Source organism: Peromyscus maniculatus, chromosome 7 (assembly GCF_049852395.1).
Source record: "Peromyscus maniculatus bairdii isolate BWxNUB_F1_BW_parent chromosome 7, HU_Pman_BW_mat_3.1, whole genome shotgun sequence".
NCBI lineage: Eukaryota > Metazoa > Chordata > Mammalia > Rodentia > Cricetidae > Peromyscus > Peromyscus maniculatus.
The window spans coordinates 56,018,272-56,033,073 of record NC_134858.1 but is presented as its reverse complement, the minus strand read 5'-3'; the positions used below and the strand labels follow the sequence as shown (position 1 = coordinate 56,033,073).

At 53.9% G+C, this 14,802-nt stretch overlaps 1 protein-coding gene across 1 annotated transcript in view; it reads right to left on the bottom strand.

The window, feature by feature from the left end:
• Positions 1–4,604: 4,604 nt before the first annotated feature.
• Hcn4 (hyperpolarization activated cyclic nucleotide gated potassium channel 4) overlaps positions 4,605–14,802 on the bottom strand; it is a 41,605-nt gene continuing 31,407 nt past the window's right edge. The window contains exons 4-8 of the mRNA XM_006971490.4: positions 13,220–13,438; positions 10,062–10,208; positions 9,718–9,958; positions 8,695–8,859; positions 4,605–8,573 (exon numbers count right to left, since the gene is read on the bottom strand). Of these exons, the coding sequence (XP_006971552.1) occupies positions 7,117–8,573; positions 8,695–8,859; positions 9,718–9,958; positions 10,062–10,208; positions 13,220–13,438 (2,229 nt within the window). The 3' untranslated portion in view covers positions 4,605–7,116. The remainder of the gene's footprint in view (positions 8,574–8,694; positions 8,860–9,717; positions 9,959–10,061; positions 10,209–13,219; positions 13,439–14,802) is intronic.

Sequence of the window (14,802 nt, the reverse complement as noted above, 5' to 3'; positions counted from 1 at the left end):
AGATTAAAATTAGCAATAGTAACAAAAATATGAGAAGCTAGAAACAAATCCAATGAAATGTAAAAACCTTGATGAAGACAACTATAAAAACCATCTTGAAAGAACTGGCCAGGATGTTAATGACTGGTATGCTAGTTTGTTTTAACGATCAACTTGACAGAGACAACCCAGAATCACCTGGGAAGAGTCTTAATGGAAAATTATACAGATCGGGTTGCTCTGTGCTCATGTCTGTGGGGGATTGCCTTGACAATGTAGGAAGATGCAGCCCACTGTGGGTGGCAGCATTCCCTAAGCATGGAGTCCTGAACAGTATGAAAGGAGAAAACAAGCTGAAGGTAAGCAGGAGGTCAGCATCCATGTTTGTTCTCTCTGCTCTTGACCGTGGGTGTGGCGTCCCTGTAATAATGGACTGTAACCTGGAATTGTAAGGCAAACAAGCCCTTTCTCCTCTTTGCTTTTAGTCAGGGTACTTTATCACCACAACATAAATAAACTGACAACCTGGCAAATAGTCTAATCCCCACTCTATGTCTACAACCTCGTTTGTAGTTGTGTTGTGGCCCTGTGACAGTGGCATATGAGTGAGTGACATATGATATCAGAGTATGAGCAGTTTCTTAATCAAAGAAGGGGGTAAGGAACTTCCTAGCATTTGAAATGGATGTATTGACATCAAAACAGATGGAGGGAGAGAGAGAAAGAGGAGGAAAAGGAGGGAGATGGGGGGAGGGAGGGAGGGAAGGAGGGGAGGAGGGAAGGAGAGCATTCATACCAACCATACCCAGGAAGAAGATGTTTGTGACACATAGATAATAAAGCATTTATTTTGTTTTCCTAGATGTGTGTAAAAAAGTCCTATAAATCAACAAAAAGACAAATGGCAATAGAAATGGAGCAAACCACATAAATTCATATTTCTCAGAAGCAGAAGCATAAATGGCAAATTAGTATATGAACAAAGACCCAACCTTGCTAGTAATTAGGGATTTGCTCATTAAAACACAATTAATAGCACTAGACTGGGGGAAGTAAGAAGCCTGATGACTCCAGTTACTGGCAAGAATGTGGAGCAAGAATAACTCATACCCTGCAGGTGGGGGTGTAAATTGTTTGAACTACTTAAAACAGGTTGGCATTATCTCATAAAGAGAAGATTAATTTGCCTGTGACTCAGCCATTCCACTACTGGCTATGGAGCCTGGAGATGAGCTTCCACAGGAGCCTCCATCAGGAGCTTTTGTAGCGGTGTCTGCAAGGGTGAGAACTAGAACGGCCTTTCCCATCTCCAGACTGGAGTCCTGTGCAGGTAAAGAAGAGGCTAGGGTTCTCTGCATCCACAGCATCCCAGAGTGATAATAGCAAATGTGAAACAGAATAGCATGTCCAGCATGGTATCATTTGTGTAACAAACGCTAACAGCTATAGACACATTCAGTAGAATACAGAGATAAAGGGAGTCTGACCTACCCCATTACAGGCAATAAGAAGACACTCCTTGTTGTAACAGGGGCTTATGTTGTCCAGGCTAGCCTCCAACTAGTTATGTAACTGAGGCTAGTCTTGACCTGATCCTCTGGCCTCCACCTCCTGTTACAGGCATGTACCACCACACCTGGCTTGTGCAGTGCTGGGAACTGAACCCAAGGCTTTATTACATGCTAGGCAAGTACTCTGCCAACTGAGCGGCATCCCCAACCCTATAGATCAATGTTGTAGAGAAATTTAAAACTAACAAACTCACACAGATCTCTATCACATACAGAAATTCCGAAAAATATTATCAGCAAAGTCCGTCACCCCGCCAAGCAGCTCCTTCTGAATTCTCCTCAGCTGTGGTATGCAGCCAGGTATATTATACAGAGACCTTATTTCTGTAGCAGAAGCGGGGAAAAGACTTCAGAGAAGTGGTTTTGCCTGGGGAAGCAGGGCCACAGATGGCCACAGAGAAGATGCCTTCAAAGGTGTTCTTTATATTCTGTTTCTTAAACCGGATGATTAGTAAATGGCTAGTATTGTTACTGTTTTCGTATGGAATGTATCTTCTGCCTATCTGAAATACTCCACCTTCAAGAGAAAGAATTGAAGAAGCAAAGTCACCAGGGGCAAGGGGCAGCAGGGCAGGGGTCAGCAGGGGCAGAGGTCAACAGGGGCAAGGGGCAGCAGGGCAGGGGTCAGCAGGGGCAGAGGTCAACAAGGGCAGGAGGGGCAAGGGTCAGCAGGGCAGGGGTCAGCAGGGGCAGAGGTCAACAGGGGCAAGGGGCAGCAGGGGCAGAGGGCAGGGGATGCAGAGGTCAGCAGGAGCAAGCTCTGAGCTTCACTGAGAGCTCTGGACAGCAGAGGACGGAAGAGCCCTGGTCCATCAGAAGAATATGAAGAAGTCCCAGCCAAGGCTCAGGGAATGGGGAGCCTGGGTTTAAATGAAGTGTGGAAGGCTTTTGCCTGCAGAGGGAGAAAGCCCTGGGCATGGTGAGGTCACCCTAGAAGGGTATATGGAGTGACAAGATAGGGGACCAAGATCAGAGGCCCCAGCAGCACCAACCTGAGTCTGAGTTGAGAAGGGAGAGTGGGGACCCTGAATCTGGAGAGAGCCTGACCAGTGGGATCTGACACTGAGGCGAACAGCAAGACCAGGCATGGACATCAGCCCTGGATTCTCCTGTGCAGACCTAGAGGACTGGCTCAGAGCCTTTCCTGGGGAGGAGAACTGGAAGCCACATTGCTGGAGAGGAAGGAGTGACCCCCAGGGTAGGAAGTGAGGCCAGAGTTGAAGCCACCCTTAGGCAGTTCAGCTGAGGAGAGCAAGTTAGTGCCTGGGGTGAGACATGGCTTCCAGGGAGGATTCTAAGTCTGTTCAAATTTTCTTTTGAACTAGTCCTGATGCAAATCTATAATCTTAGCTCTTCAAGAGGAAGCTGAGGCAGGAGGATCATCAGTTCAAGGCTTGCCTGGGCTACAGACTGAGTTCAAGGCTATCCTGAGTGACTTAGCAAGACTTGTCTCAAGAAACAAAACACAGGAAATGTAGCTCAGTGGTACAGCACTTGCCAGATGTGTACAAGGCCCTGGGTTTGATCCCCAGACACACACACACACACACTTTGAATTTTCCAGTCTAGTTTAGTGCCACCGAGGCCCAAGACTCTTTTTGGGCCTTCTTACCTTTCTGATAGCCAGAAGAACAGCAGCTGTTCCATGAGGCTGCAGCTGTGGGAGAGGTGGTATCTCCAGATGTGGGGAGGAAGGAGTGTTTTGTTGACTCTTTAGAATTGTTAGTCCATGATAACAAGGAAAACAGATCAACTGCTATTTTCACTGTGGGTTTTTACTTCTTTGCAGACCATCACTCTATATTATAATCATCTGCACCCAGGGCCAGGGCACCTCCCCTCTTGCCTCTGCTGAGCACCCAGTGTACATGGGCAAGGCCTGAGTCTCCTGGCTGAGTATGCACCTAGCTCCCTCCACTCTGGCTGATGGGCATCCGCTAAGCACCAGCTCTGAGCCTCCCACCCCTTCCCTGTGGCTGTCACCGAGGCTCCTTCTGACTTTAGAGTTGGTGGGAGAATGAAATGAGACAACAGGAAACACACAGGGCTTAGCATACAGTAGGAACTTACTAATTGCCCCTGTGACATCCAGGAACAAAATAGGCAGTTAACTAGTGAATTTAGCCCCGCCTATGCCATGCCAGTGGGGTCCCTGGAGGAAGCACTGCCACCTGGCCACAGGGGGCAGTTGTCATGGGGACGCTGGGCCTGCCGAGCTGTCTGCTTAGCAACAGGACTCCCAGGCCTGTCTCCACGGAAACAGCCTAGGCAAGCAGTGATGGGGAACAACTGGCCAGGTTCCCTGTCCTTTCCAGAGGATTCCCCCCCTCCTTAGGCAGACAGGATGGTATTCCCCCAGCAGCCAGGAACCCGAAAACTGCTCTTCCAACCCCAGGCACCTGCCGTAACCACCATGGTCCAAGGGCCTGTAGTACTCTCTGCAGCCAGATGTTAGGTAGAAAGGTAGAGTGTGAGGTAGAAGTTGGTGCCATGCCACCTCCAAGCTCTAGGTCTGCCCTTGGGGTGCTGGAGCCCCAGCCCTGTACTCCATTCACTGCCTATGCTGCCCTCCCCACAACTGGTCACCTCCCGCCCACGGCCGCCCTCCCTCTCCTGAGGGCCAGCAAGTGGCCATGGCCCCTGTTCAGCATCTAGCCGGGTGGAGTTCACGTGTCCATGTACCAGCCTCCTCCTCCTTCACAGAGATTGTGGAACCCCAGCAGAGGCAGGGAGGAGGACTTGCATCAGGGTCCTCACCTTTGCCTTCCCCCTAAACTAGTGACATTGGGAATAAACTCTCTTACCCTCCTCAAGGACCTCCGAAGGTTGCACAGGGGTGCACACCTGTCTGTAGTCGGGCCTCAGGTTCCCATGCACAGTTCTGCTTACAACTCCATGCTTCTGGTGGGGGGCAGCTCCCGCACGTGCGTCCATAGGTGCTCAAGGGGCAGGGTCCCACCACCCTCCATACCCTCTCTGGAGACTCCAGGTTTCCCTGTGAACCTTACCACCCCCACCCATCTCTGACCCCAAAATAAGTCAGCATTTGCTGGAATTTTTTTTATTTAAATAAAATATACAAGACGGCGTGTTTAACCGTTTTCTGTTTTTTAAAAGTGGAAGATTTGAAAATTGCTTGTAGAGGTTGGGGGGTGGAAGATCCTGCTGACTGGACTTGACCTCTCCATAGTCACCAAGGAGTTGGCCAGTGGGTCAGAGCGTTTATAAAATGCACGTGTCAGTGGAGAAGAGTGGCTAGGCCAGGCCTGATGACAAGGGACCCCTCACTCCTCATACCCCAGGCCCTCCATCTCCTCTCCCATGGCTCTGGGATGGACTATAGGTTTGGGTGGAGTCTTGCTGGCTCCCTGAGCTACCTTCCTTGAAGGCAGGGTACAGAACTCAGGTCTGAGGACTGCCTGGGCCTGGGGAGGCTTCTCTTGTCCCTGTGTAGACTAGAGCTTCTACCAATTTCCTAGGGCCCTGGGCCCTTCATCCCTTCTCTCGGGAATTATTGCATTCCACTCCCCGCAGGCCATCAACAGAGGGATTTCCTGGGGCATCCCAGGGCAGCTCAGGGCCAAACCTGTTCATCACCATTATGGCCACTGCATGGGGACCACGGGCATGGCAGAATCAGCCCTCCTCACTGAGGAGCATCAAAGCCCTACCTGCTTAGACCCATAGATAGGGTCCTGCTGGAGAAGCTGATGAAGCCTCCAGAGACATCAGGGATGCCTTCATGTCTCTGGAATCTGCTCTGGCTGACTGCTGCCTTCACAGCCAAGCCCACACACCAACTTGGCCTGTGATCCAAGGTCCTCCTCTGGTCCCCCGACTGTATATTTACCCCCAGAACCCAGCTCCACAACTCCATGTCACTGCAGTACCCTCCCCCATGCACTCCTCCTCCTTCTCCTCCTCCTCCTCCTCCTCCTCCTCCTCCTTTACTCACTCTCTCCCACTCTTCCCACATCTCAAGGCCTGGCTCAAGCCCACCACTGGCCATGCACCTTCCTCGGGCCATGACGGAGGCCCAGCCACCTCCTGAGTCCTGAGATTTTAAGTCTTGGAGCCCTCCGCTAAAGTTCCCTGGGCTCTCGCCATAGTTCACTGGAGCAGTGGGCTAAGTTTTATGAGGAGGGGTGAAGAAACATGATTTATTGAGCACCTACTATGCTGTGTGCCAGGCACTAGGCTGGGCATCTCATGCCTTTTTCTCATCTGGTTCTCACTGGTCACTGGGAGGCAGTTCCATAGTTGTTCTTATGAGGGAACAGAAAGGTCAGGTAACTTGCCCAAGGCCACACAGCTAAGAAGTGGCAGAGCTGGGATTTGAACTGACTGCCAAGCTTCCATCTCTTCCTTCTGCACTTTGCATAGGGACTAAACATCAGGGCTCTACGAAACACTGTTTTCTGCTGGGAGGAGTACAGACTTTAGCCTTAGGGAAGCGTTGATCTGCAGCTCAGCGCAGCCCAGCTCTGCCACTCCTGGCTACGTGATCCTGGAAAAGCGACCTCAGTCTCCTCACCTGTGAAATGGGAAAAAACAAAGTACCCACCTCACAGTCTGTGGGTACGTGTAACCAGTGCTTGGCACGGGACAGACTCAATAAATAGAGGTTCCCCTCACCTCTCATTGTACAGCTGGAGAAACTGAGGGCCACAGAGGTGTCAGGTGTGCTTGAGGCCCTGGGAGGTGAAAGGCTCAGCCTGGGGTCTTCCCCTTCCATAGGACGAGAGGTTGGACTAGAACTGGACTGCAGCCCAGAGATGGGGAAAGAGGGTCTGCTGCATGGTTCCAGGGGTCCTCTCCCTGAGGACCGGGAGAGAGAACGTCCCACAGAGCCCGCAGTGCCCAGCCTGCAGGCCACAGCAGATTGCTGATGTAAGGTGATCTGGGTGTCCTGGCAACGTGGGGTTAAACTAGACTGCACACGCATGTGCGCACGTGGGAGCCGATAATCTACACAGCTCTATAGAGCACTACATAGCTATACATAGACACATCTTACATACATATACATATTCATATACATATCTTGCTACGTTTACAGTAGAAAAAAAAAATGCAAGGCCCTCAAGGGCCCTGTGTGTCCCAGGGACTCCAACGCAGAAGCCTCCTGGGAACACACCCTAGGGCAGCCCCCAGCAGAGTGGGCTCCAAGTTCACAGCCAAGGGACTGACGAGCTCTTCTTCTAAAGAACAACACCATGACAGGACCCTGAACATGGGTCACCCCACCCCTGCCCTGCCCCTCAGAGACCCTGCCTGCCTTCCTTTGGCTGTTGCCTTTGGGCCTTGCTGCTTGCTCCCCCTCCCTCCCTCCCTCCCTCCCCCTCCCCCCCTCCCTCTAGTGCTGAGTATTAAAATAGTCTATAAAAGCAAGTGACCAAAAATCTATAGCTCTAAGAATACCTGGTTATTGTCTGCTGTCTTTTTGTCTTTCTGGGGGTATTTTTTAAATGGTTATTATTGTTATTGGTATATTTCCTAATCACAGTTAAACCTGAAGGAAGAAAGGAGGAGGGAGGAGAAAAAGAAGACAGAGGGAGGGCCCAGCTCATAGATTAGACGGCAGTTTGGAGGGCACTAGCTCAGGCCTAGCCCCAGGTTCCCTCTGGGGTACAGCAGTCAGAGGAGGCCCTCCAGAAGAGGCGGCTCTTGCCCCAAACAAAGAAAGTGGGGGCGGCAAAGAACCTGAGGATGTCTTCCGAGGCAAAGTGACATGTTGGCCTGGGATGGCACCATAGGGCCTCCCAGGAGGCCCAAGGCCCCCGCTGCTCCCGCTGCCACCCCCAGCTCTGGGGAAGAGGGAGAAGGCAGCCACTGACTCCCCTGAGGAGTGAGGGGAGGCCCGGCGGAGAGTCTGTGCCCCATCCTGGGGGAGGGCTGGCTGAGAGGCCGAGATGAGCTTCAGGTCCTGTGTGAGGCGGCCGGGGGTGAGGGGTGGCGTGCCCCTGCGCTGGGGAACCTGGGGAGGCGGAGGGCTGGATGCGGGTGGCAAGAGCAGGGAACCATGGGAGCCAGAGGCCCGGGGTGGGGCACTTGGAAAAGTTCTGGGGGGGCCCGGGCTGTGGCCCGGAGGACTTAGGCCTCCTCGGGGGGTAAAGGCTACAGGAGAAGCACCCCCAGAGGCCCCTGCCATGAAGGATGGCCGTTCAGGTCGTGGGGGTGTCTCTGGTGTACTTGGTGGACCAGCTGCCAGACCTGGGGACAACTCTCCAGGAGGCTGGCCCAGCTGCCCAGGGCTGGACGATGGTGACCTAGAGGAGGGCGGGGGCGGCAAGAAGTGCTCCAAGAGTCCCAGGCCTCCTCGGGCCCCAGGCAGTGGGGGTGGCAGCTGGGCAGCCTGTGGGGAACGAGTGCCTGGCTGCAGTGGGGTGAGCAGCGGGGAGTCAGAGGATGACAAGGAGCCACCTAGCGCCTTGTGAAAGTGGCCGAACCCAGCTGTGGTGGCAGCAGCTGCGGAGGTGGATGGTGTGGGAGCTGGTGGGGAACCGCAGGCCCCGGGAGGTGGGGAAGAGCTGGAGGAAGGCAAGAGAGGGCTCAATCCAGGAGGTGCAGAGAATCCAGCCAGCTGTTGGATGTGGAAGGAAGATGATGATGGCGTGTCCACCTGTGACGGGCTGCTGGCTGGCGAAGCAGAGCCCAGCGCCGAAGGGATCAGGGACTGCAGCCTCCTTGGGTGCCGTGGTGTCTGTCCAGCCCCAAGGTTGCCCAATCCAGGTCCCGGAGGGGGCCGGAAGATGGCGGCAGGCAGGCGAGGGTGGTGTGTGAGGGCTATGGCCACCGACGTAGTGGCAGCAGCAGCCTGCAGCGGTGCCTGGATCAGCGGGGTCCATATGACAGGCGTGGGGGTTGGGGTGGCTGAGGCAGCAGCCTGGACTCGGTGCGCGCAGTGAGCCATCTCTCGGTCATGCCGCACGATCTGCTGGATGATCTCGTTCTCCTGGTAGTTGAAAACACCTGAATTGAGGTCGTGCTGCACCTTGTGGAGGAGGATGGAGTTCTTCTTGCCTGAGCCACAGAACAAGAGCAGACACTCAGGCCACGCCCGGAGGTGGAGGGTGGGGAGTGGGATGCGGAGTAGGCGAGTACTTGCCTCCCTGCCCTCCCGCCTGCACATCCTGCCCCTCACCTATGCGGTCCAGGCGGTCCAGCGCAACAGTCTCAAAGGCCCTCCGCATCATGGGATATTCCTCCAGCACCTCATTAAAGTTGTCCACGCTCAGTGAGTAGAGGCGGCAGTAAGTATCCGCCCTCACACTGGCTGTGCGCCGACCCCGGGTCAGCAAGCAGATCTCTGTGGGCACAGCAGGACTCAGGGTCAGTTAGGCACAGAATGTCCATGCCACCCAGAGCTGCACGATCCTGACCTTGGTCCGCACTATTTGGTACAGTGAACTTACAAGGGTCTGCTAGGTTGTAGCCATACTAGGTACCAGCCCAGCCCCCACCAAATAGGTACCAAGCTGTTTCTATCTCTGGGGCCAACCCTCCTCCAATGGACAGAATGCCTGTGCCCACCCCATATTCCTGTACTAAAATCCCCACCTCCAGATGATCTGGTACTCAGAAGTGGGGCTCTGGGAGGCGATTTGTGCCTTTATAGAAGAGGCTAGAGAGGGGCAGAGCAGATGGTCCAGCAGTGTGGCGCTTTGGGCCAAGTCTGATGATGCAAATTGGATATCCAGGACCCACGTGGTAGAAGGAGAGACCTGAGTGCCCAAGTTGTCCCCTAACCTCGACATGGGTGCCATGGTTTGGGAGTGTGGGTGGGTATGGGTGGTGTAGGCAGGCTCATGCATGCACACAAATATAACAAGAAGGCAGGAAAACAATACACATGCTCTTTCTACCATCTGAGACACAGCGAGAAGTGCAGTCTACCACTAAGAGAGCCCTCAACGGAACCCACCAGGCTAGCACCCTGGCCTGTGACTCCCAGCCTCCAGAGCTGAGAAACCAAGCTCTGTGGTTTATAAGCCACCAGACCTGTGTACTTTATTATAGCAGTCCTCACAGGCAGACGCCCTATACTGGACTTACAGATACCCACTTCCTGGCTGTGGCCGGGCCCTCCGTGCTCCTGATCTCAGGGCATCCCTCCAGCTTAGCTCCTAGTCACTCTTGTTCTCTTGGGGCTCCCTGGCTGTCTCACCTCCAAAATAGGAGCCATCAGCCAGCTTGGTCTCCTTGTTGCCTTTAGTGAGCACACTGACAACGCCGTGCTGGATGAAGTACATCTTCTTGCCGATGGTGCCCTCACGGATGATGTAATCCCCAGGCTGGAAGACCTCAAAACGCAACTTGGTCAGCATGGACGTCACGAAGTTGGGGTCTGCATTGGCAAACAGTGGCATGGAGGCCACCAGCTTCCGGCAGTTAAAGTTGATGATCTCCTGCTCCGCCGATGGCACAGGGTTGGGACACAAAGGAACAGGTGAGGGAACTGTGTGCCAGCAAGGCCCGGCACCCCCTCCCTGCCCAGGCTGTGCGGCTCACCTCTCGCAGTGGCTCACTCAGTTCACCCAGGATGCTTTCCTCATCAAACATCTTGCCCTGGTAGCGGTGTTCATAGTAGTCATGGATGCGCTGCCGGGTGTCAGGTGGGAGCTTGTGGAAAGACATATACTGCTCCACCTGTTTATACTGAGATGGGGGAGAGAGACAGGTGTCACCTCCTGGCACCCCAGGCTGGTGACGAGAGGCATACTCCAACCCTGAGGCTTTCTTAGCCGACTTTGGCTCGATGTCATGTAATCACACTGTGCCCAAAATAAGGGCCCTGACTCCCAGCTCTGTGGGGTGATGGAGGTAGGGGAGAGTGTTGGAAACTGTAAAGATAAGTGGGAACAGGGACTGTCCACAGACCAGGTACGGAACTAATGACCAGGAAGAGGGGTCAAATCTCCTCTAAACATCTGGTACTTCTACATCACTCTGGAGTCACCAACTCTGCCAGGGGTGGGTAATAGGCCAGTGACAGGAAGTGCTGAGGTGGGGCAGAGGACAGGAAGTAGAACTGAGGACACCTGACTCTTTGCAAGATAGGTCTGTAGATACGGCCTCAGCTGAGACCTTGAGTCTTTTTTTAAAAGGGCAGCTCCAGTCCAGAGGAGACACAAGCCTGGTCGGGTAGCAGCCTCTGGACCAGTCAGTGTGATGGAGGCAGCCTGCACATTGGAGCCGAGTTTTAGAGAATTGCATCTCAACACACACGTGGAAGGACACCACGCAGGAGTGAGAAGGCTGTTGAAACAGTCCAGGGAAAAGCTGGGGGCAGGGAACCAGAGAGCTAGGACATTTGAGACGGCTTCCTAGGTAAACAGGAAGACTCAAAGAGCTAGGAACCCAGAATAAAATAAGTGTAATTCTCAAAGAAGTCACAAGCAGCTTCCCTCTGGTCATGGTGTAACAGACCACAATGCCTTTTCTACACAAATCCCTGCTCTGTATACCACAGGCTGGGCCCTGATGCTGACTTCAGGCTGAGCCTCACCCCAGCCTGGCCTGAGTCCTGTCCTTTATGACCTGACACCTATCTGTTACCACTTACTGCTAACCCAGAATGAAGCTTCCTACCTCCTCCACGCCGCTGCTGCACATGCACCTCATGACCACTGGCCTAGAGTTCTCCCCCACTTTCTCCTTCTGCCTCCTCAGAGCAAGCTTTCCTACCCTTCCCCAGCCTGAAGCCTCTCCTGAGCTTTTCTCTTAACATCACAGGACCTGGACCTCCACACCTGAGTGAATGCCATCTGTCAGTCACCCTTCAGCAGCCACGCCAGACCAGCTGTGAATGAATGAATCAATAGATCCTGAGGTCTACTGTGTGTCAAACACTGGACAACAGCTGGATCCTGCCCTTGAGGGGCCGTAGGCTGGACAGGGAAGATGGACCATCACTATATAGCTATATGTGATTATTTAGTTACAGGAGGCAAAGCGGGGGGGGGGGGGGGGAGGTAGAGGGTGTCATGGGGTCACATGACAGACTAGAGCTAAGTGGGTCACAGTAAGTCAAGTTCAAGATAAGATGTGGAGACGACAGGTGAAGGAAAGAAAGAGATGTTCTGTTGCTAGAGCCTTGTCTAGGCCTGAGGCAGGAGCACCTACAGAGACCAAGAGCGTGGGAGACCCAGGATGAACTGAGTTGAACATTAGCTGGATTGTGGCCCTTAAGTGCAAGGTGAAAATACCTGCCTAGGAGCTCATCTTGACCTTAGGAGCAATGGGAAACCTCTAAGAGTTTTAACAAGCAACAGTTCTGTTTCATTCGTGTGTGTGTGTGTGTGTGTGTGTGTGTGTGTGTGTGTGTGTGTTGTGTACATACGTGAGGCATTGATACAGAGTCTTACTATGAGGTGAAGGCTGGCCTGGCCTCATATGGACTGGCCTAGAAGTCCCTGTGAGGCTAAGGATGGCCTTGGAACTTCTGATCCCTTTGCCTCTACCTCCCTAGAGCTGGAGTTACAGGTACATACCACCATACCCAGTTTATATGGTGCAGGGATCAAATCCAGGTCTTTATGCATGCTAGGCAAGCACTCTACCAACTGGGCTATATCTCTAACCTGGTCTGGTATTTTTGATCCTCCTGCCTCAGCCTCCTGAGTGCTAGAGTTGCTAGCTGCTAGAGTATACCAGCACAGATATATAGAGAAGTGGCTATTTAGTTCATGAATATTGAGAAGCCTATTTTGTGTGAATACAGTGCTAACCGGCTTACATTACTCCTCACAGACCCCAGGGCAGATCTTCCCCTACAGCCCTGTTCTGCACAGAGAGAAGGGACAGGACCACACTCAGAGCCGTCGGAGGAGAAGCGAAGGGGACTTCAGGCTGCCTAAATCCAGGCCATAGTTCTCAGTCACTACCGTCATGGCTGTAGTGACCCAGACAGGAGGCTAAGCAGGAAAGCAGCACTTTCAAGTGGCCATCGGGCAGTGCCATCAGACTTGACGGACGGTGCCTAGCTAGAGGCTGAGCTCCTGAGGTCTGTTCGTAAAACGAGCAGAGTGGAGGTTCGGTGTGGCAGGGAAGCAAGTGGGACTGCCCTGGTTTTAAACATGATGAGGGTGGGTGGTTCCTGGGCCACCCAGGAAACACTGGAGCTGAGAACAAGATGGGCTGGTGAGGCACCTGGTCTCCCTGCATGCCGATGGCCATGGGGCATGTGAAGGCAGCATGTCAGATCCCGACACCCAGGGAAGCCTCAACAGGATCCGGACACTTAGGGTCCCATGGTGACGAATAAGAAGAGAAGCCAGGTGAGGCCAGTGGCGAGGACTGGCCAGAGATGTGCAGTCCTGGCCACCGAGTGGGAGGCCAAGGTGTGGGGACCTGTCAGCTGCCGCTAAGTGTGGCTTGAAGACCTCACTGGATGTAGCAATAATGATGACACTGGTCCCGCCGGTAAAGAGACAACTCATCCCACCCCCACCCCACTACAGCAGAGAAGATGGAAGGCTGTGCATGGAACAGAAGGTCTAAGTGAGGGACTTGACCAGGTTCTTTCTCATCTAGGAAAACTCTCCAATACAGCATTGACCGTTGTGGGCCTGGGCACCCACCCGCTGGCCATATGTGCTTCCTCTAGCACAAATCCAATGAGCAGGCCCTCCTGAGAAAGCCCTGGGTGGACACAAGGCTCAACCTACCTTCTCCTGATACTGGCGCCGGGAGGAGTCCAGAGATTGGATGAGGGCCGTGGCGTGGCCGATGAACATGGCGTAGCAAGTGGCCCCCACAATCATGCTGAGCATGGTGAGCCAGACGTCAGACATGCCCACAGGGGCCTGCCGTCCATACCCGATACACAGCATGTGGCTCATGGCCTTGAAGAGGGCGTAGGAATACTGCTTCCCCCAGGAGTTATTCTGCAGACAGAGCACAGAAGGACAGATGGATGGATGCGGATGGGGAGAGCCGCCCTGGGCCAGTAATAGGGAAGGCCCTTCTTGCTAGCGCCTACAAGATTCCTGGCCAACCTTCAAGCACAAGGCTCCCCGGTGTTGCCGCTGGCTGAAGACCTTTGGTGGTGAGCAGGGAAGCTGGCACCCGCAACCCATGGTGGCGGGGAACAAAACCTAGGCCTTCCTATGACAGGGTCGTGGGGAGGGGGAGGCAAGGACCACACAGGAAGTTGCATCCAGTGGGTGAGCCGGCTGGCCCTGGTCTGACCTCAGTGGCAAGGGACAATTCTCAGTGGTGGGAAGTCTAAATTCTCCTGGCTGGGTCGCATATGGCCCCGGGCTGAGCTACCCCGCTGTCTTCCCTGGCTAAGTAGCTTCATCCCCCTCCCTAAACAGATGCCCACGAAGCCCATTTCCCCACTGACCTCAATTATAATGCTAGCGCTGTTTCCCCTGGGGGGGACGGCTCCACAGGAGCCGACATCACTGTCCTCTTTTGAGGGAGCAGCAGCTGGGGCTTCCTGCCACGCTCAGAACCCTGCCCTCATCTGCCCAGGGCTGTGGCCCCTGACTCTCCTGCCATTGCCCCGAAGGTGGACTCTCCTGAGTACCCAGTGTGTGGCGGCGAGGAGGAGGGACATAGGGAGGGAGTTTTAGCTATTTCTGTCTCCTCAGCCAGTCAGCGTCTCAAGGAAGGCTCCTCGTGGGAGCGCAGGGCTCAGAAAGGCCATCTCTTGAATTTAGTGCATGTGTGGGCCTGTTACCTTCACACACATAGAAGAAATGCCCCCGTAAGAGGGACCACCAAACGAAACCTACCCCTGGCCTTTTCCCCAGGGTCTCCACTCAGAAACCAAGGTGTAGGGGACAATGTAAAAGAGCCACAGAACCTGTGCCCAGAGCCCAAAGTGCATCATCTGGCCGTTCAGACATCTGGAGGCCAAACCAGGCCTGTACCAAGTTCAAGGTCACCATCCTGGCTAGGGCTGAGCTCATTTTGTGGAGTCTGTGGTTCAGTCCAGACCAGGGGTGGGGCGGGTAGGGCTTCTCCCCAGGGGTGGAAGAGGCCTGGGCCCTAGCCTTAAGGATTAGGGGCAGCCCCCAGCTGCCTCCTGTCAGGGCTTCTGGCCTCACTGCTGAGTCTCTGGGAACAAGGGAAATTCAACCCATATGGCTGATTCACTTACACTTAGCTCATCAAAGGCTATTTTGTAAAGGCCTGTTTGATGCTGAAGACGCCTCAGGGTCTCTTTCACCTCTTTCAAAGCCTGTTTTTCACCCCCTGGAGCCCTGGGATTTGCCTTCAGACCACACCAGACTAAGTAGGA